The 22,253-nt window shown below is 40.0% G+C and overlaps 1 protein-coding gene across 1 annotated transcript in view; it reads right to left on the bottom strand.

Annotated features, from left to right (window-relative positions):
- Window positions 1-824: 824 nt before the first annotated feature.
- LOC117477733 (solute carrier family 45 member 4) overlaps window positions 825-22,253 on the bottom strand; it is a 43,577-nt gene continuing 22,148 nt past the window's right edge. The window contains exons 4-16 of the mRNA XM_034124470.1: window positions 14,137-14,325; window positions 9,684-9,863; window positions 9,217-9,407; window positions 8,935-9,121; window positions 8,037-8,492; window positions 7,133-7,398; window positions 6,881-7,042; window positions 6,530-6,629; window positions 6,340-6,420; window positions 6,125-6,255; window positions 5,882-5,950; window positions 5,628-5,782; window positions 825-5,290 (exon numbers count right to left, since the gene is read on the bottom strand). Of these exons, the coding sequence (XP_033980361.1) occupies window positions 5,113-5,290; window positions 5,628-5,782; window positions 5,882-5,950; window positions 6,125-6,255; window positions 6,340-6,420; window positions 6,530-6,629; window positions 6,881-7,042; window positions 7,133-7,398; window positions 8,037-8,492; window positions 8,935-9,121; window positions 9,217-9,407; window positions 9,684-9,863; window positions 14,137-14,325 (2,345 nt within the window). The 3' untranslated portion in view covers window positions 825-5,112. The remainder of the gene's footprint in view (window positions 5,291-5,627; window positions 5,783-5,881; window positions 5,951-6,124; window positions 6,256-6,339; window positions 6,421-6,529; window positions 6,630-6,880; window positions 7,043-7,132; window positions 7,399-8,036; window positions 8,493-8,934; window positions 9,122-9,216; window positions 9,408-9,683; window positions 9,864-14,136; window positions 14,326-22,253) is intronic.

The following is a 22,253-nucleotide window of genomic DNA, read 5'->3' as shown; positions in this document are numbered from 1 at the left end:
TTTCTGATCTTCCTCTCCTCTCTCAGCGGTCTGGCCACCACACTGCATTATGGGTAAGCTCTGAAGATGCTGAGCTAGGATGCTTTTTTCCCCTAAAAAACAAGCCGAATGTTGAAGCCTTTCCTTAAACTGCTGACCGGCAGTCTACTTCACCAGCAGTCACATGAGAAATGACATATAAAAACACACCAAATCTTCATGGATATTCAGTCTTTCAGTTTAACACATTTTTTATGTGAACCGTGAGAGGTTTATTCCAGGCTTTTAATTTAAATTGTATACTGTATTTGCCTATGGACGTTTACTTTTATGACACCAATTACCAATAGGATGTTATTTAAAGGAACAGCTCCGGATCCGCTTACATTCAATACTACTCGTGTGAAATTGACACCTTGTTTAGAGCAATGGGTAAAATCAAACAAAATGTGTCTCTGATGAAGGGGACATTACCAATTCATGTACATTTAATTTGTGCCTCCCTATTTGAGTTCTTAATTTCATCTAACATGGAAGCTTCTGTGTTTAACTTTATATTTACTGCAACTTTGCAGAGACCAAAAATGGCGTTGTGTGATTACGATTTAGATTTACTGCAGAATGTTGTTTTTGAAGCTTGCCATCACATGATTTGGGTTTCTAATACCATAACACTTTGTTTCTTGGAGTTGGCAGGCGAGTCTGACAAAGCAGAGAAAAACCCTGCTCAGCCCCCCACCAGCAGAAAATGTTTAAATAAACAGGAGGGGGCATTCATTTTGCCCAAGAGTTCTTTGTTAATAAATCCCTTGTTATTCTCACATGGTCAGAAATGTAAAATAATGAAAGGAGCCATTGTTGGTTTAATTCAGAACAGATTTTAAAGGTGCGTTCCATACAGTGTTCATCCAGAGTCCTACTTATGAAGGCTCAAGCATATTTACAGAACATAGAGATATATACAGTCTTTATATAGAAAACAAAACTACTAACAAAAATAATCATCTTTTTTATAGCAGCAAAAAAAGAAGAACCTAAAAGAGAAATATGTATATTTACATCTTTTTTTTAAAATAACAAGGCATATTATATATACTGTAGTACACTGCGCATACTTTCCCATTCTTTAAGTATTCTTCTTGATTTAATCTCTGTGAGGATCAACGTATATAGGCATCTGTCTCCTCTGTCCTTAACACACAGTTCACCGGAGGCAGAACCACACACACACACACACACACACACTGAGTCTGGCCAGGTTGGACTAACTGTTCGGCCGCCACGCTGCTGCCACTGACAGCGTCACCACGTCTCCACATTCATTCAGTGATCCGGACGGTGGAGCCAACATGGCTGCCACTGAAAAAAAGTGCAAAGGCCAAACTCTCATGTGTGGCTCTGCCTTCAAATTCTAACAGAGACAAAACAATGACATTTTCTAATTGAGTTAAAACACCAGAACAGAGACAGTAAAGACTCGTAAATAACCTTTCGGTGATGCAGCCATCGATTCCAGAGTTAAGTGTAAACCAGGTGATTGCAAAGTACTGAGAACAAGAACCCAAAACAAACACTGAGATGACATTTTAACACGCTCTAGCTTTACATGTGAACAGCTATGAGACGACTACTCTCTCTCTCTCTCTCACACACGCTCACACACGCACACACTCACACCTGTAACAGAATATAGAACAATTTAGTATTTTGGAAACTAAGTGTAAAGTGTCCTTTATAGACAAGAAAGCTCAAAAAAATAAATATCAACAGTTATTTGTTTTCTTCCTTTTGCAACACTTTTTTTTTAACCTATTATGTGCAAGTTCTGTGCAATGTCAGGCTTGTTGAACATCAAAACAAAAATTATTTCAGCTGAAATCACTTGACATTCATTGACTTTGTTTTTTAACATTTAAGTCACAAGATGGAATCAAAGGTAAGAACTCAATCTCCCAGCAGGCCATGCTGCTGTCTGAACATTCCAGAGTCTGCGGTAAATAAAAGGCTTGGGATAATAAGAACCAAAGAACTAACATCAGAGACTTCCCACTGCATTGGAAAAGAGACACTCAAGTTGCACTTCAAGTATTTGAGGCCTGGAGTCTCTCACTTACACTTTTAACAAGGAGTGTTGCCCCTGACGACACGTGACGCCTGAAACTTCACCCATAAATGTGCAAAAACTTTAGGAAGTCACATGCTTGTTGAGCGTGTACTGACCCAGACCGAGCACAATTCTTCAGCTTTAAGAGTACATGTTGGTCTTTACACGTTTAAGTTCAAACTAAAAGACACAAACATCCAGCCATGCATTAGTAAATACATCCCTGGCCTATTAGGACAATAAAGACAAGAGCTCGAGTGATTTTTACAGAGTCATACTTTGGTGTCCTACACATGCATATTGCTGTTATCACATGCAAACCTCCTAAACCCAAATCTTTATATTCATGTTTGTCATTAAACTGAAGTAGTGTGTCCATTAGTTTACCAGAATATGTTATTGCCCTATGTCAGAAGCCAAAATGCTTCTGTACCTCCTCCTTGTCTTTTGTTATCCCTGCGTTTTTCGTCCCAGCACCAAAGAGGTGGTCATCTCTCTGCTCCACTACGGGACTGACTGAATGTACCTGAAATTATGGAAGGAATCTATTCTGTTAAAACTTTGCGCCCAACACCCATCCAAGTGAAAAAATAACAACCACATTATAAGTGAGTGAATCTTCTTCTAAAACCTTAGTGAAAAATAAGATTTTCCATTAAATGCTGTATTACACCCAAAAATAATCTTCCTTCAATCAGAAAATGAACTCACTGCAATTAACATTTCAATTTCTTTACATTTGTATGTTTACGCTGATTTAGCTGAAAGGAAAACTGACCCAAATCCACAACCTTTGACCTTAACAGGGGTAAAAACACCCAGATTTGACCACCATAACAACCCCTCTCCGCCTGCGGCCCCCCTCACACACAGTCCTCTCCCCAGCTGATTAACAGAGGCTGTTATTGCAACAAAAAATCAGATTTGTCAGAAAACATAAACAATCAAATCTTAAATCTCACACTAAGTATTTCTTACTTAAACTTATCAAAGTCCTCTATTGCAGGCTATTAAAACATTCCAAGATTATATAACCGTATTGGTTAACACTCGTTATCATTCAGTATTAATACAAGTTTAGTTTTAACCTATACAACTTGTGTATTCATTTTTTATGTTAAGCATATTAGTCTCATCACTGTGTCTAAATGTTAAGAGCATTACAACTGTTTTAATACCTCACCTACTATCAACATCTGAGGCAGAATGAAGCACTCTCCTAAGACACTTTAAAGAATTTTTTTTAGACATTTGGTTCAAGACATTTTATATTCTACTTAGGGGATCTCTGGATTTCAGTGGGAACGTTTTTATTTGGTAATTTGGTCAAATATTCTTGTTATTTTTGTTTAGGAGGCAAAGTTGTATCTTCTGAAAAATCTGCCTCCATCGACTAATTTTGTATTTCCAAATTTGTAACAATTCAAATTTCTCTTAGGTTCAAAGATTTTAAAGAGTAGATTGGCATTGTGGGACATGGTCAATACCACTCTGGTATACTATATATTTTCAAATATTTGTTAAAGTGAAAACAGTCCTTCTTTCATTCCTCTATCGTCTTCTCAATATGCAATTAGCATACAGCACACATGTACTAAGCATAAAAAATACTATATTATACCTTTATTTAGCCCAGTACAATGGAACCAAGACAACTAAATCAGGAGTAAGGCGAACTGTAAGTCCTCCACCGAGGCTCACTTAACAAGCCTAAACCTGTTAATATAGGCTACTAGTTCTCAACCCTAGGGGCTTTATTTAATTTTTTTCTACATTTTATATCATTTTCTTTCAATATATCCAGGATCCATTCCATAGTCTTTCGTCCCATTCCTGACAACAACCATGTCCCCAGACCACTGAATCCATCACACCAAGAGGATTTCAAATCAAGGCTTTTCTAACTGAGTGCTGTTTAACACTCTTCAAAACAATGGCTCATAATGTGCAGTTAGTGACAAACATTGTGCCAACTGCATTTTCTAAAATAATATGCAAGAAGGTAGAGAAAGAAAGAGAGAGGACAACCCAACATCTGTCTTCTTCTATGGTGTTTAGTGTGTCTCTTATTTTCTAACATGCAGCATGTAGGCTAGTGTAGATTACAAAAAACAAAACAAAAAACAGAAGCAGCATTCTGGGCCCTCAATAAACCAGGAAAATAATATTTGGGATTGTAATGCCCTGTATACTGCACATATTGCATTTGCGCTCTTTCTTTCGTGGAATTTCACTCAATACACATCTGTATTCTTGACCTTCAATATAGTGACAACTTCTGATCAGAGCCTTTTGTCAACTTTGCCCTGGAGTGTAGCCTTAGACTTGATCCAGATCAAAATGTTCCCCAAGAACCAGGCTTTCCGGCTCTTAGTTTCAGAAATGCCACTTCCAAAAGTCTTTAGTCTTAAAGCTACTATCGCAGAGTGCTGTAAAGTGTGTAATTGAATTTGGTGAATTCGTCAGCAGACACACTTGTTGATCTCGTCGGCATCTTCTTAGCAAAGATCCGATCAAGCAGATTCGACAGCGAGGAAGAACAATTTTCAGCATTTTTGAATGACTCGAGGAGTAATGTTCATCAACAGGGTTCATCCTTCATTCGATTGTGTTGACCCCAGATGAAGAGGTGTATGTGCGTGTGTGTGTGTGCGAATCCCCTGAAGTTTCCTGTCCAGGCGGCTGCTCAGTAGCACCTCCTAGAGGCCCTGAGAAACAGAGACAACCTCTCCTTAAAAGCATGACCAATTGACAAGTCATTTCTTGATGACCCTGACGGATCACTCAAATGTCAGTGGAAGTAATTTCTGCGTTGGCTGAAACAGCGCTGGGACCAAATGTTTTTTTTGTTGGGAGAGTTGGTCTCTACGTCAGATTGAGTTTTTTTCACGAAAGAAACACCGAATCGAAAAAAAAGCCAGTCAAAGCTGAAAAGCAAGAGTGGACCGAATGCACACCAGCCGCCGTCCATGATTATTTGTGAAGTGAATTTAGTTGTTTCTGCAGCATCGTCGACTTGAGCCTACCAATCACAGAGCAGACTCATTCTCCGTGTGACAGGAAGTAGTGGTGGTGGTGGCCTTGCCCTTCTTGTTGAGTTTTAGGAAGCTGGGTTTCTCTGTCACAACGGCAACAGCCAGTTCGTCACTGTTGGGATTTTCCGGCTTTGCCAAGGACCGTTTCAAAGCTTTGGCTGAATCCCCATTCCTGTCAATCATAATGTATATCATGGTTAGGACTGTGTTTTAAGCATAGAGGAATAGTTTGAAAAATATGCTTTTTCGCTTTCTTGCCAACCAAAGGTTAGCTTAATTTAGCCTTACATTCTGGAAACATTCACAATAACTGAGCTTTAGAGGTGCTGGTATCTGGAAATTGTTAGTTTTGGACACCTCATTACCTCTGTTTCCAGTCTTTTTGCTAAGCTAACGTATGATATGATAGCTTCATATTAACCATAAAGACATGAGTTGTATCGTCTTCTGAAATGTCAAACTTCTGTCCTTTGATGACAACAAAAGCCAAGAACAGGTGGTTTTCTCACCCATGGTTTGGAGCTGGGTAAATGACCAGGAAGAGGGCGGTGAAGAAACCGAGGAGGGAGCCCCCAGAGGCCACCATGGGAATTACACGGACGCTGCCAACCGCCTCTACGACAGCACCCAGAGCTGAGGCCACCAGGATCTGACTGATGTACACCTGAAATGTGACAAATGATTACATTCACAGCATAGTCTTTTCAGATGAACATATTTATATATAACTATAAAACAATGATTTCATTAAGTGAAGACTCACCTGGCAGGATAAGATAGCACAGTCGATGCCAAAGCCTCTCCGGGAGTTCCCAGGACTGTGCCTGATGTACTGCAAGAGGCAGAGACAGTAACAGTTAATGAAAGCTACATATTGAAAACATTTCACAAACAGTAATTCAATATGAGACCTTCTATACATCCATCTATTCATTCAGTATGCAGTCCCTGGCCATGTTAACATTATACAAACAAAAAAGGAATTTCAAGTGGAATTTGTCTGTACCTCTTTCATTTCGTGATACTGTCCTAGAAGAGCATACGGACAGTAGGAGATACTCATGGAGATGATACCCATGGTGCTTATCATCACCATGGAAACATACACATTAGGGAAGATTGACATGACAGCAGTTCCTGTGGAGGGAAAATAGATACATTTTAAATTTGTATCGCTCTTATTGATTTTGCCCAAATGTATTGATACATAGGCGTTTATACCTATGGAAAATGCAAGCGTTCCCATGATGTAGATGACTTTAATGCTCAGGTCAAAGTTGTCGAGGTACTTCTGAAGGATAGCTGGAAAAGGGAGATTAATTGAATGGTTAATACATAGTTTAGTACATTTTACATCCAGAGAGTAAGCACCGAATCTGAAGGTCTATACAAATATGTGCTTGCTTTTTACCTGAACATGTAGCAGCAGTCATGGCATAAATAACCAGTCCCCAGCATCCCATCTGAACTCCTTTGTTATAGTTCTCCAACAGAGTAGAATTAACAGGAGCCTGACAGAGAGAAACAAAGGCTTCATTTTTATTACTGAGCTGTGGATTAACTAAGGCAGAGACAGACTTTTCAGACGTACTGAACACAATGACGACAAAGTGGAGAAAAGGAGAGAGAGGAAAAAACAGACACAATGTGATTTCATTAATTCATTTGCTTACTAAATTTGGAGCTGTTGTCAATAACTTTGGATAAAAAAGATTAAATAATGCTGCAGAGAACATGTATTCTGCTCAATGAATTCACTTACGGTAGGATCTCCATGGTAGATGACTTGACCCATGAAGTCAGTGAAGAAGACGGCCTCAGCGATGATGGAGAACCAGGTGAGCAGGTGACAGACGCACAGACGCAGCAGCTCCGGAGGCATCTTCAGCATGGACATCCAGAGCAGCCGCACGGTGGTCTCAACCTGACCACAGGAGACACGATCATACAATATCCACCCAAAACAAAACACTAAGAAATAAGGCAGATACAAGTGATTACATTTCCTCCTCACCTCTCCCTCTTCGCTCTCTGTGTCCCCGCTGGAGGAGTTGGTGTTTCCGCTGGGGTGCTTCCTCCTCTGCCGGTGCCTCCTCCTGTGTCTGGCCTCCACCTCGTACAGGTCGTTCATGCTGCGGGACGGCTTGATGAGATAAGCGCCGTTGGCCCGGCGGTAGCGTTGGCTCCCCACTCGACCGTAGTAGGAGAAGGTGCATGACGGCTGGCGGTAGAAGATGTGACGGTTACAGGACTGCCGCATGGGGGCTCCAGTACTGGCAGCTGGGATAAGAAACATTATTAACATTAGGGGAGGGTTTATGTTTATCATACGTACAAATACTGAGGATAGGGGAAGATCTCTCCTGTTCCTTATAGGAACAGAAGCACACTTCTGTAGTGGCGGTTAATACTCAAATGTATTTTTTACTTTTAATTACCTCTTCTCTCATCACTTTTAATTTTGGATTTTGGATTTTTATTTCCAGAGTGAAGTTATTCCAAATGTCTCTCAGTTTCTAAGTATTTCCCTCAAAACAAAATGTTTTAAAGTTAAAGTTGGATATTTCCAGAAATAAATTATCTTTCTTTCTAGCCAATATGTAGATAAGAAGATTTAAACCACTATTATATTTTAGAGTCATATAATGTTCTCATTCAGTCGTCTTATCTAGACGTAATTAACCTCAAGAATGCAAATAGGATTATTTTCTAAATGTGTAACTATTCCTTTAAATATTTAAAATCTGCTTCTGCAATGAGAATGATAACGACAATATAAAGACAAAAAAGCAGAGTGAATAGCCTAAACAGTTCCATAATAGCAGTCAAAAAACCAATACATGAGATATTGCATAATATATAAAATAATTTCTTAAAAATAAATAAAAATCTATAATAAATAATGGTGAAAAACCAACCTTTGACCATTCCAGCGCGATGTGCCTGTCCTTTAGAGCTCAGCTGGTTGGTGCTAGCTCTATCAGGATCATTGACGCTGGCTAACAGCCGCCCGTTCAGTGTCCGCTGCTCGTTCAGCTGGTTGTTGAGCAACGCCTCCTGACCATCGTCATTTTCCATTTCCTGCAAGAAAGCCGAGAGGCGGGAAATCCTTGGGGTGTTGGAGTGTGTTTGGTGTTTGTTGGCTTGGACAAGATCCTGACTTCCTGCGCTGCTGCTGCGTCTGATGTGGCCGAGGCGGGGCGGTGGAGTGCTGCGATTGTAGTTGAAGAAGTTACCAGCGGTAAGGGGCGAGCCGTGGTGGGGGGAGAGGCGGTCGGCAAAGATGGAGGGCTCTAAGTGGCACAGGAACAACGCATCGTAGTCCAGGTGGTCGAGAGTGGCGTCTGCCATGGCCAGGACACTGTCACTTTTACCTGGAGACAGACGAGGAGAGGGTCGATTAGTTTAGATGTAATGAAAATGGCTGTGCGGGAAATCTATGGGAGAATGGGACAAACCCCAATCCTAGTTCCAGTGCATAAACTGAATCTAAATAGTCTGGTTGAGGGTCTAAATGTCACACAATGCAATGTGGAAGTGATGAGAACCTTATTACAGACATTGGTGGACAGGGACCATGGCATATTTGTTTTTCTTTGACAGATATGTTGTCTTTATGGCTCGTCTTCTTTTGTTTGCCACTGCTTTTTGGGTTATTTTCCCAACACTTTATCTGTATGTGTGGGATTCTTTTAAAATGGGAGAGTTAATTCAGTGTGTAATTCAGTGTGCAAAATATCTCAAAGCACAGGAACAATCATATTCACATCCCTGGGAAATATGAATGGGAAAGGAGGCAAGAGTGTGTGAACTTACTTCGCACAAGCTCCATCTCTAGGAAGTCCATGTCCATATCTCCATGCTCTGATAGGTTGTCTCCGTAGGGGTCATAGAGGTCGTAGCTGTCTATCGTTTCATTTTCTCCAATTAAATCCAGCTTGGGGGCGAGAAGTCCATTCCTGCCATTGGTCAAAGGGAGCGGTTTGGTGCGATCTACACTCTCCTGGTGAGAGGACAGAAAACCAAAGTCTTTGGGTTGGATTCACTTTATACATTTGATTGTTAAAGTGCACAGACAAACACACACACACGCTGTACCTGGTCCATCCTGTCTTGTTGGGGCGAGTACTGCTGCTCCTCGATGCTGAACAGATGTAACATCACAGAGATGAAGAAGAATATGGCAGCGAAGAAGAACAGGATCTGCTCCTGAGACTTGAAGGCTGCGCCAAGGAAAGTGTGCGTCCAGTCACAACCTCCGAGAGCGTATCCCACCGCACCCCCAAGACCTGCACACATGAACAGAAGTTATAATAGAAGCACAAAAGATACATTAGCAGTCAAGGATTGCGTCTAATCTCAATTTCTTTCCCCCCGAGAACAAATTAAATGCACCGTTACATTGATTACAATGCACAACTGCAACAAAATATATGATATATCAGTTCAAACATTTTCAATATTATATCTTAATGTTGTTTATTGCCAGGACAACAAATTATATTACAAAAGACTTTGACGTGCATTATTTTAATCCTCTAAATGTATTTATGTGTTAGCAGTACCTGCTGAGGCAGCATGGATGTTTAGTGCCATGTCTTGTTCGTCGGAGTCCGCCACATCTAGCAGGTACGCTCTGATTGGTCCCTCTGATGCGTCCGCACTGAAGTCCAACACCACCACCCCCAACACGGTGAGAACAATTCCTATTGGTTGTCTCCCCTGCTCGTCACCCATCGACAAACCTAACAGAGAAAGACAGGTATGGACAAAGATTTGTTATTATAACATATTACAAAATGTGTGCTTGTTATGAACAAACTGACAAGGAAACATTTTGATGACAGACAAAATGTAATTTATATTTTATAAATTTGATGTTTATTTATTGGAGAATTGCCAATTTATTCTGTATTAAAAAAGATAGTTCTTGCAACATGCTTTTTAGATATTGACAAATAAACACATATTTATGACTAAACATAACATAACATAAATATAAATTTTTGTTTGTCCAGATTTTAATATTTCCATCACCAGTAGGAGGGATAGCTGAGAAAACATGGTGTTTAATAATAATATTCTATACTTAAAGAGGTGAATCTGTGCTGTAAATGTTCTAATGTACAATCTTTGTGATTTGATGACACCATGATTTGAACATATAACAGACAATTAACTTCAATATAATCTGAATAAAAGCCATAGAAGAAATACATGTAATTTTAATTAAAAAAATGTATATTTATGAAGGAAATATAATCATCATCACTCTTCATCCACACACAAACATGTGTAGTTGCTACACCGATGTGACCCTGGTCAGAGCTGCACATGTGATCAATAGTTGATTAGTGAGTTACAACAGACACACAGCAGTACACAACCAAAACACAAAGCCATACACAAATGGATCACTGCACATTTCCCATACTGCTTTGCACGATGTGTGTGACCTTGTGTGTCTCATTACATCTGTGACCCGGTCCTGGCCTCACGCTGCTCGGGGGCCTCGGTGTGAAATTGTATGAATGTTTGACATGGGAATGGTTAGTTAGATACAAAGATTCAAGATTCAAAAGCGTTATTGTCAAGACATTTAGAAATCTATGGTGTAATTATGTAATGTATGCACCAGTGCAATTTACAAGACATACGAAAAAAAATAAAAATAGTGCAAGCTCAGGTGTTTAATAGTCTTATGGTCTGTGTGATGAAACTGTCCCTGAGTCTGGTAGTTGTAGCCGGGGAGTCTGTGGCACAGTAGAATAGTGCGCTGATCTTCTGATCAGTGGAGCACTGGTTCAATCCCCACTGCAGTCAGCATGTCGTTGTGTCCCTAGGCAAGACATTTATCCCCAAATTGCTCCTGTGGGGATTGCCCACAGTACTGAATGTATGTAAGTCGCTTTGGATAAAAGCGCCTAACAAGTGACATGTAATGTAATGGTAGTTTTTGTCCTGTTGCTGCGATACCGCCTGCCAGATGGCAGCAGACAGAACAGTTTGTTGCTGGGGTGATGGGGGTCCTCCATGGATGGCAGCTCCGTCCTGGTGATGTGCTGTGCAGTTTTCACCACCCTCTGTAAAGTCTTACGGTTGAGGGCGGAGCAACTGCCATACCAGGCCGTGATGCAGCCAGTCAGGATCCTCTCTATAGTGCACCTGTAGAAGATCAGGATACTCTCTATGGTGCACCTGTAGGTCAGGATCTTCTCTATGGTGCAGCTGTAGGTCAGGATCTTCTCTATGGTGCACCTGTAGAAGGTCAGGATGCTCTCTATGGTGCACCTGTAGAAGGTCAGGATGCTCTCTACGGTGCACCTGTAGAGGGTCAGGATCCTCTCTATGGTGCACCTGTAGGTCAGGATCTTCTCTATGGTGCACCTGTAGGTCAGGATCTTCTCTATGGTGCACCTGTAGAAGGTCAGGATGCTCTCTATGGTGCACCTGTAGAAGGTCAGGATGCTCTCCACCGTAGTCCCATTGATGGCGATGGGGGCGTGTCCCTCTCTCTGCTGCTTCCTGTAATCCACAATCAGCTCCTTGGTTTTGCTGACGTTGAGATGGAGGTTGTTATCCTGGCACCAAGATGTCAGGGTTCTGACCTCCTCTCTGTACGCTGTCTCGTCGCCGTCGGTGATCAGGCTGATCATGGTCGTGTTGTCAGCAAACTACCCTATGTATAAAGGTGTGTGTGTGTGTGTGTGTGTGTGTGTGTGTGTGTGTGTGTGTGTGTGTGTGTGTGTGTGTGTGTGTGTGTGTGTGTGTGTGTGTGTGTGTGTGTGTGTGTGTGTGTGTGTATGTGTGTGTGTGTGTGTGTGCACGTGTGTGTCTGTGTTACATTGAAAGAAAGAGAGCGGTGTGACGCAGCATGACTTTACAAACTGATATCAATTAACGTCAGGGAAACAAATGTTCTTAGAAAGAACAGAAGAGTGTGTGTGTGTGTGTGTGTGTGTGTGTGTGTGTGTGTGTGTGTGTGTGTGTGTGTGTGTGTGTGTGTGTGTGTGTGTGTGTGTGTGGGGGGGGGGGGGGGGGGGGACAATGGGGGGGCACTACTCACTAGCCAGACAGACAGGAAGTGAATTGTGATTGGTGGAAAGGGGGAAGCAAACAGGAAGCATTTCCCTGTGAACTGCCTGCCCCTGTGTTCCCATGTCATCACACACACACAAACACAGGTTACTACAGTTTTCCCATGTCAACCATGTGTTGTTCACACACATTCATATAAATACAACCATGAAAAGGTAGACTTTTGCTTATTCTCTCACTTCTCCCACACAAATACAGTTCACTGGTATTGTTAACCCTGCTGGCAAGGTGCTCAAAAATGCGCACAAACAAACACTGGTGCCCTAAAACGACCTGAGTGCCAAACACTGTGCAGAAGAATTGAAGTGTATACAATCTTCTGACAGAAAACATTCAAACTAATTTCTCCTTTGATATTTCAGTTTTTGTTTCTGTTTTTAATCATTTCTATTTAGAGAAAAAAAAAAATCTGCTATTGTTGCACTGGACATTTTTATCTATGTAGACCTTATTGGAATATGAAACATGTAAACTTGACGAATTGTTAAAGTAATTTCTCATTAAAAAATAGCAGAAAATACTGTATTCAGATTTGTAACTCAATTATGGAGATTTTACAGATTTTCTCAGTTTTATATCTTTTTTTAACTGAATTCCCTTAGGTTTTTGGACTGACAAAAAATACATTTAAAGATAGTGCCATGAACTTTGAACAACTGGAATAAACAATTTGAACAATATTTTGGACTTTAGACATTTTGATAGCATGCAGCTATGATCATATTTTCCATGTACATTAATTCTGCTATGTATTGTGCTATGTAAGGGCTCCTCATTAAAAGACGTAATTATTACCTCAAATCTAACTGTTATAATTCTATTCACTATATCAACCACAGATAAATCAATTGTGCATCCCTACAATTCAGACCACGTGGGCTGTGATAATTGAGCTAAAGAGTACTGAACACCAATTAATCAATTATAATTTATACTACATTGTGTCACATGGTTGACTTTCTTTTGCTTGAGTTCAGTAACAAGATATTTGTTGCCATACTACCAGCAGAGAATGCATCCAAACTACCTACATAGGCTTGAATTAGAATTACATCAGCTTTGGTGAGATAATAAAAACATGAGGTATAAAAATAGCTTCAACACCAATCAGCTAAAACGTGTTGCAGCATCAATAAATTCACTGCACGCTGATGACACACACCTCACACTTCTGTAGTCGCTGTGTGTATGTGTGTGTATGTTTACGTGTGTTTACAAAGATATGGTAATGACATTACAACGGGAACTATGCTGATGTAGCTGACCTAGGGATCAATATCTGTGTGGCATGATTGACAACTGGTCAATTTGATTGATTGGATCGGCTGAATGTGTCCTTGAAATTACTTTGATGACGTTACAAGCTGAGGGACAGACTGAGGGTATCAGCCATCTTTTTACGAGGATTAAACTCATAACAGACAAATTCACAAAAGCAAGATTTCCCTGCTGCTGTTCAAATTAGATGGAAAAAAAAAACGTGTATCGAAAGACCAGCAAAGAGCAACATGCACCTCTAACTGCTGCATCTCCAAGTACTCCTGTGCTGTTTACAAGTGTTTGAATGAGGTATTATGCATACACTTGCTGCAGAATTGGCACTTTTCTATGCAAATGACCCTCATTGCAAAAACAGTTTAATTCCCCAAGATCAGCTTTAATAGCCTTATGGTGTAAGAGTGAAATTATGAGTGTTTTCAAAGAGTTGCTTGAAACTGAAGCGCACCTAGGCTACAAGTTGTGGTCATTGCTGATTGTAACACGGTTAGGCTCAAAAACATTCATTTTGGGATGCACTGACAGTTGTGTGTCATGTCAAATGAATAAAGCTTGCATCGTTTTCACTCCGTCCCTGATACACACACTTTTTATTTAAGTTCCCATTAAACACGGAATAAAAAACTGAGTCAACACACTCACCTATCAGCGATCCATTCAGAAAGAGTGCCACTCCTAACAGCGTCCCGATGCAGAGGACCAGGATGAAGGGTCTCCGGCGGCCCCATCGCAGAGTGCAGCGGTCGCTGGCAGAGCCGATCAGCGGCGTGAAAATGAGGCCGAGGACCGGGCTGAGGAACCACGTCAGACTGTAGTACTGCTCTGGAAGACCTGCACAGACACACACACGGATACGAGTTAACGACGGAGATGTAGAGAGAACTGTGAACTTCATTTAGAAAGATGCCATAAGATGACCAGTGATTTCACAATGGATTTGCTCTGTCATCCACTAGGGGGTGCAAGTAACATCCTAATGTATGAGTGAGGTGGATAATTTTTTTATTTTATGTTCTTGTGTCTTGTGTGTATTTGGATATTTTTTCATTGCTTACATCCGTCAACGTATTTATCTTTTTATCGTTTGATTTCATTGTCTGTGTTTTTAACTATTGCTGGCCAAGGGACAACAGATTGGAAATCGCCTTTCTGGCAAACTCTGGTGTATTTCAGAAATGTTATTACAGTAATAATGCATTGTCCCTGTCAAATAAAGTGATAAAGTAAAGTGAACAAACTGAACCAAACATGACCTCATTACATTAGGATGTAGTTGCAGTACAGGGTTAAGTACAAAGCAACATAAATAAACTGTTGTTTTTGAGTTTGAGAAATGTGAGAAAATGCACCTAAAGGAAAAAGGAGACAAGCAATGGCAACCCTTTGCAGGTTCAATGAGTGTCTGTGTGAACATTTGCTCTGGATTATTACAAAGCATTTGTTAAGTATTATAATGTAAAAAAGGTATCCACATCCTATATTGAATACATCGACCTTGAACTACACTGTTGATGTGACCTTTTTTACTGAGCAAATATTGTATTACTTTGAGCCTCATCTTTCCACAGCCGGAAGCCAGGTGAGGAATACAAACACGTCGCATGACAGGATCTCAAATTAGGAAGCATAAATGGAAATAACCATGTATCTTTAGAAAAACACACACACGCATACAAACAAGATGCAACAATGGAAAACACTGTTCAGTACACATGCTGTCAATAGTTTGAATAACATCAGACAACACCTTGAACTGCAAATCTTTCAACAACAAAGCCAGTTCTTAATTAAGTCCTTATATAACCTCAGACAATTCCCCATCCGGGCAGGACACACCTTTGAAGACACTCACACACACACACACACACACTCACACGCAATTCATTTAGCTGTCACTTAAAAAAGCACAATCACATGTTCACAATCACTTTTTAACACCCCAAAGACCATTACCTTTGTGGTCCATCATTATTTATCTTACCTTAAAGATATCTTAAAACCGATGTTATGAAATTGTACACTCATTGTATGGTATGATAACTTTACAAGATAATTCCTAGTTTGTTTTTTGTCTCTTAAATGATTCCAAAACATTCTTCATACTGGTAATAATGTTCTTGCTATTTCTATTGCTACTCGTGAGAGACTGATCTAATGTGCATTTCCACATTAATAAAAAGAACTAAACAAGTAATGAAATCAGCCATTACAAGCCCAGAGAACGAAGCGGAGGCAGAGAGTCTTTAAGCTGAGTGAAGTCAGCTGAATCTCAGTTAATTAAATCAGGACGTTATTTGTCTGGCTGTCAACCTGTCGCTTAATTCAGCTCAATAAAAAAAGAAGACAATAACATGAAATGCCTTTTGGCCGCCACACTATCACTACCTTTAAGAGACAGACCATTACAAAAAAACCTGGAGTCTCACTCTTGATAATGCCTCCAACCTTAGTTGCCTCATATAATAACAATAATAATTCATAGCATTTATTTGAAAGCGGTAACATTGCATTATATTACATACCGTATATTGGATATGTTATACATCAATACTGTGGACAATACCCACAGGAGCAATTGAGTCTGTTGTGTCTTGCCCAAGGACACAACAGTATTGAATGGAGTTCCCCAGCTCCACTGATCTGAGAATCAATGCAATATATACAATAATAATGATCAATAGATTTACCTCAGGTATATGTTTAAGCACACATACGCACACTTTTTATTAAAACTTCTATAATGCTAATGGAGGAGAGAAAGGGCTACTTATTACTGCAGATCAATACGAGGAAGATGCCACTGATATGTCATTCCTCAGTAAAGTAAGGAGCTGGAAAGATGGATGGAAGTAAAGGGAAAGCCAGTATATGGCAGCTAATTTGATTGAGACCACATTAGGCTTGTTTAACGCATTTTCATATTTCTCAAACAGACCTCTGATGTGACACGAACATCAATAACTGAGTGCCATAATATCTAATTATCAAGAGCATTTGTGAAATGTCCCCACTTTAAGCACAGATCCATTAGGAGACCTTTGGATCAGTAAAGTTACTTAACACAGAGTCTGAGGTGAGATCAGCTGACTAAGTGAGGAGACACAAAGCTCATTTGGTTGGTCAATTCAGGAAAAGCGTACATGACTCAACTCAGTCAGTGTCTCTGGGTGTGATGTTTTCAGAGCTGTTGTCAGCTGATATTTTCGGAGAGAAGGAGTTAAAAAAATTGTTTTGCTGTCATGTGAAAATCTCCCTGCTGCAATCATGGTCATTTTCACCGCTGTTGACAAATCACATGTTTCCCTACAGCCAGGAGTATGGTCTGTAGACCTCTCACAGTCTGTGACCCTGAGTCAGAAGGTCAACAACATGATTTCTAATGATAAAATAACAACTCTGTAACGTTGTGATTTAGATAAGTATTTTCCTGTCCCTATAAATCATGTTTGAAAGTCCACTACACAAAAATTGTCACTAATGCGAACTACACTAGACAAAACACTGTCTGACAAGTTTAAGGCCTTCGTGTATAGCATTGAGGAGGAGAAGCACTTAACACCCTATGAAACCAAAGCATTGATTTTTTTTGGTGTAGAATTTTTTGTTTCCTTTACATTTTTTCAGCAAGCCTCTGATCGAAAAAATTACAATTACGATTTATTTTTGGTATTTGGAGGATTTTTTGAACATTTTGCAAAAGTTCAGCATTAATAAGAGCGTTATAGATTAAAAAAACATGTGGGAAATGGTTAAAAATGTACAGAGACATGCTGTTTGAAATAGTATGTTTTACAGCATAACTATTTATCACCAAACATTTTTGCCATGATACAGTTTAGAGTTTGCGGTGTTGGGATGTTTAGTGCTTGTCTACATTATATCAGAAATATAACTGAAAACCGTTTCATATAGATATTACAAGGACACAACTTTGGGCCTCAGATAATTTTTTACTTTAAAAAAAACTGTTTTAATAATTATGATTATCGCCTTTAATTGTTGGTTGAGAGTAGGCAAAGGACAAGAAACCCGGAGGCAAACACATAAAGGTACATGATGTACATCAGTAGCATTGTGTCACGTTGGCGCCGTCTCTGCCCTCACTTCTCAGGTCCTGCACAACTGTCGACCTCTGAGTTTTTCACGAGCGGGCCATAAACAAGGCTTGACCCCTGTCGCCGTGGTGACCAGGTCTTGGGAACCCTGTCACTACGGAGACTCCATCACCTTCACTTCCTGGCTCCTAATAACGCTGTGTCATTCACACCAGGCTTCCTGTTGTGAGGTTTGTTCAAACTAAGGAAAGCTTTGTTTCTCTCCCTTTATTCCCACATTTATTTTTATTCCCCCCCCTTTTCTGTCTCAAACGCAGACGCATCGACAGACAGACACACAAACAAACACAAACACACACACACAAGCTATACATACCCAGGAAAAATAAAGACACTAGTATGCACCCAGACTTCCGATATATACAAAATGCACACACACAATCCCTTTTAAAAGCCAGACGGTGGCACAGCCATAAAGAAGGCGACAGGGTAGCAGATAGGGATCTGTCTGTCTGTAGGTTTGTCAACATCAAAACAGTTTCTATTATAACAGTTCCTCACCCCACACACACACACACACACACACACACACACACACACACACACACACACACACACACACACACACCACACACACACACACACACACACACACACACACACACACACACACACACACACACACACACACACACACACACACACACACACACACACACACACACACACACACACACACACACACACACACACACACACACACACACACACCACACACACACACACACACACACACACACACACACACACACACACACACACAACACACACACACACACACACACACACACACACACACACACACACACACACACACACACACACACACACACACACACACACACACACACACACACACACACACACACACACACACACACACACACACACGCACACCAATACTGAGAGAATCAAGAGGCAGGAAGTATTTCAGAGAAAAATAAATGAATGGAGTAAAGACACAGGAGGAAATAGAGAGAGGGGGAGTGTGAGAAATGATAAAGATGAAGGAAATTAAAAAAGGGAGAGGACGAGGTGAGGGAGGGAGGGTGGAAACTTGGGAGGACAGAGAAGGGAAAAAACCGGAAGGATGGAGAGACAGACCTAGAAAAAGTTCCTATTCACCGCTGTGAGTGTGGTTGATTGATCGTGGGAAAGAAACATTTACAATCTGCTCCATCTATCATCAAAGCGCAAATTGTACTAAACACACTTCCTTGATACACACACTTACACACCCACCCACACACGCACACACTACATATGGAGTTCAATGTGTGACTGTTGGAACTACAGACTGCCTATTCATCACATCTTTTGCACCAACTTTATGTGCATTTCTCAATGTAGTGTCTGCACTATACTGTACATACACCAATAAACCAACAAAATACAACTCAGTGGTTGTAATTGTTTTCTAAACATAGCATTTTAGATTCCACATTGCCTGTTTGAATTCAGGGGAGTCTTTTTTTAAATCGCAATGTGTGAACAAATTAATCTCTCAGATAAGACCAAGAACTGGACATTGAAATCAAACAAATATAATTATGATTCCTTTAACTCCAACATCACTTGAGCTTTATTACAGTATAAACTGCAGACCTAAATCTTTTAAATATTTCAAACAAATGATGCCCACAGTCTCCTTCTTTGAAAATAAGTCTGACATCAGATGATACAACTACTATGAGTTCTTCTAACAAAGCTGCAAATATTCACAACAGTCCCCCCTTGTTTTCAGGAAGTCTGGAACAAGGATTACTGTATTTCAGTTTTTTTGCCCTTTGCACTACGATTTGATTTGAAATCATTTCCCTGAAGCATGAGAGAGAAAAAAGTTGTAGAAAGTGCCCTCTGTATTCTGTTTATCTGCAAATTATTTAGCACATCAAATAAAAAATGTGTCTATAACTTTTTGTAAATCTCACATAAATATTGATGTCCATTGAGCTGTCTCTCTGAGTGACACTGAGACTCTAATGCACAGTTTAATATGGAGCCTGCTGGACTTCTGTAATACTCCCCAATCAGGTCTACTACTAAAGTTCAGTTTTTTCATTAACTTCAAGGTCTTTAGCCAGAATGGATGTCTCACATGACTACAGTGTATGGCCCTTCAGTTGCTCCGGCACAAATATGTTAGTTGTTCCTGAGCGCAGGACTAAAACCTTTGGTGAGTCAGCTTTATTCCTTTTTATTCCCAGAGCCTTTACAGAAGTCTGCATGAGCACGTCAACTTTAAACCTACACATTCAGACAGGCCTTTGATCAATATATATAATTTATAGACATTTAATCTACTAATTTGTACTAGTTGTAAAATATTATCATATTTATTAGTTAAATTACAACATTTCTATCATTTTATTCTGTTGCATAAATGAATCTCATATTGTCATGTCATATTGTTGATGTTGAATTTTTTTTCAGTTGTTTCACTTATTTTTCTGTGAAGCTGCAATGATCTGTATGAAAGGTGCAACAAAAATAAAGTTTGACACATTTTTTGACATGATACTTTTAATATAATTGCCAACTTTAATCTATAAAATAAAAAGGCTTATTAAACGCCAGATAATTGATAACTGTATGTCCAGCTACATCAGATTTAGCTTTTTACAAACAATAAATTAGGACCTGCTGTTAACTTGTTATGATGTGATCTTAAATGTATTTTATTTGACTAATTAATGCAACGTGCATTTAATGTTTACATTTTATATCAAAGACTGCAAGCTGTAAAGATTAAGGTTGGCAGTATTATTTTTTTCCCCCACTGTGAACAAATCCAAAGAAAAGCCACTGTCTGTGTATACTGAGACTATAAAGCTTTTAAAAACACACGTCTATGACTCACGCTGTAGACATGCTCATTTATAAACACAGGCACCATTTTTAGGTATTCTGGCAGAGTCCTGCTGCTCCTAATACTTACTTTTGCACTGCTTATTAATCAAAAACTTTAATTTAATTGTGTAATGTTTGCTAAAAACTACAATGCCAAGCTTTTGGAGAAAATGACTGATCAGTGAGCTGCATTTAATGATTTACACATTCCCTATGCTTTAATCCATTTTCTTCTTGATATTATTCTTTTAACGACAAACATCTAAAAGCACTGTCTTTATTTTGGGTCATTTTAATTACACAGTGAGTACAAATGCCCTTTTTAAAAGCTGTAATCATCAAACGTAAGGTTGTGTTTTTCCCCTCCATTTCTTTCTGGTTTACTACTTCTCATGAAGATAATACTGTTTTGTTTCCTATGTTGTGAAAGAAAAGCCGCTATCTGTCTATCCTCATGTCTACCTCCCTCACTCCTACCTCCCCTCTCCTATCCTATCACTCCTCCAAACCAAATCTCCTTCCAGCTCCTATAAACCCCAAACTGAAATCAAACAATCTGACTATTCCTCATAGCCAACAAACATCAACCTCCTTCTCCACTCCTTTTCCTTTAGCTCTCCTCTCTTTCTGTTCCCATTCCTCCTTTCCCATTCTCCCATAAAACACAAAACAATCCTTTCATATCCTGCACTGGCGTGAGAAAACTACAAGAAAAATGACAAGCGTCCTGAAAAGAGCCCGAAAAATGGTGTGAAAGTGAGAGTGGGACAGAGGTCACAAAAGGGAGAAAGTGGGCAGGAAGGAAAGAGGGTGAGAGCGAGAGTGTGAAGGACAGAGAGCAGGAGGAAAGGAAAGGAAAGAAAAAAGGAAAGGAAGGGAGGAAGCAGGTGTTTTGGATTAAACAAAACATGTGAACTGAGGCAGGTGTAGCATTCTGAGAGGAGGAAAGAAAGCAGGGAAATGCCACAGATTGACTTTGGGAGCAGACTTTAAATATTAACATCAATATTCTAATATTGATAAGCATCTGGTTGACAGTTTTATGCCAGCACTAGCTGAGGGCTGCAGGCCATTTGTGTTGAACAACCTTCTTTCATTTGTTGTGCCTCATTTAAACCAACTTGTACATTTATTTCGGACGATCTGTGCCTCCACTTTGACTCCAATTAAAAGTCATAAAACAATAAAAGATCAGTTTGATTTCATTTTATAGGCACTGTAAATGTTGTGCTAACAGCTTTAACACAGAACATCCTGCAGATACTTGTGGATCCTAGAGACCCAAATACGGTTGAGATAAAAGCGAATAAAAAAGGTACGCGCTCGTTCTATCGGCAAACTTCACCTCATATTCATGCTCATGGATTGTAGAGAGCAAAGGACCGGCAGAGAGAGAGAGAGAAGGAGAAAGAGAGAGAGGGACACTAGGGGAGACAGGAGTGAGTCATTGGACTGCAGTAATCCATCAATCACACCCATACACACACACACTCACTAGCTACACAGGCAAGGTCATCATTAACAAAGTGCCGAGCAGAGTGTAATACTGAACGATGTTTGACTGTGTGACTCAGCTGATGACAACAAACGGCAGTTCAATCTATGCAGGAAGGAGAGTAGAGGTGTGTGTGTGTGTGTGTGTGCGCGTGCGTGCGTGCGTGCGTGTGTGTGTGTGTGTGCATAAGGGTTTAAAAAAACACCAACCGTCCTCTCTATGTAAAAGGGTTGTATTAAAATTGCATGAAGCCTGCATATATACATACACTCACACACAACACACACACACATACACAG

The sequence above is a fragment of the Trematomus bernacchii genome, unplaced genomic scaffold (assembly GCF_902827165.1).
Source record: "Trematomus bernacchii unplaced genomic scaffold, fTreBer1.1, whole genome shotgun sequence".
NCBI classification, from domain to species: domain Eukaryota; kingdom Metazoa; phylum Chordata; class Actinopteri; order Perciformes; family Nototheniidae; genus Trematomus; species Trematomus bernacchii.
This window is presented reverse-complemented; position numbering and strand designations above follow the sequence as displayed.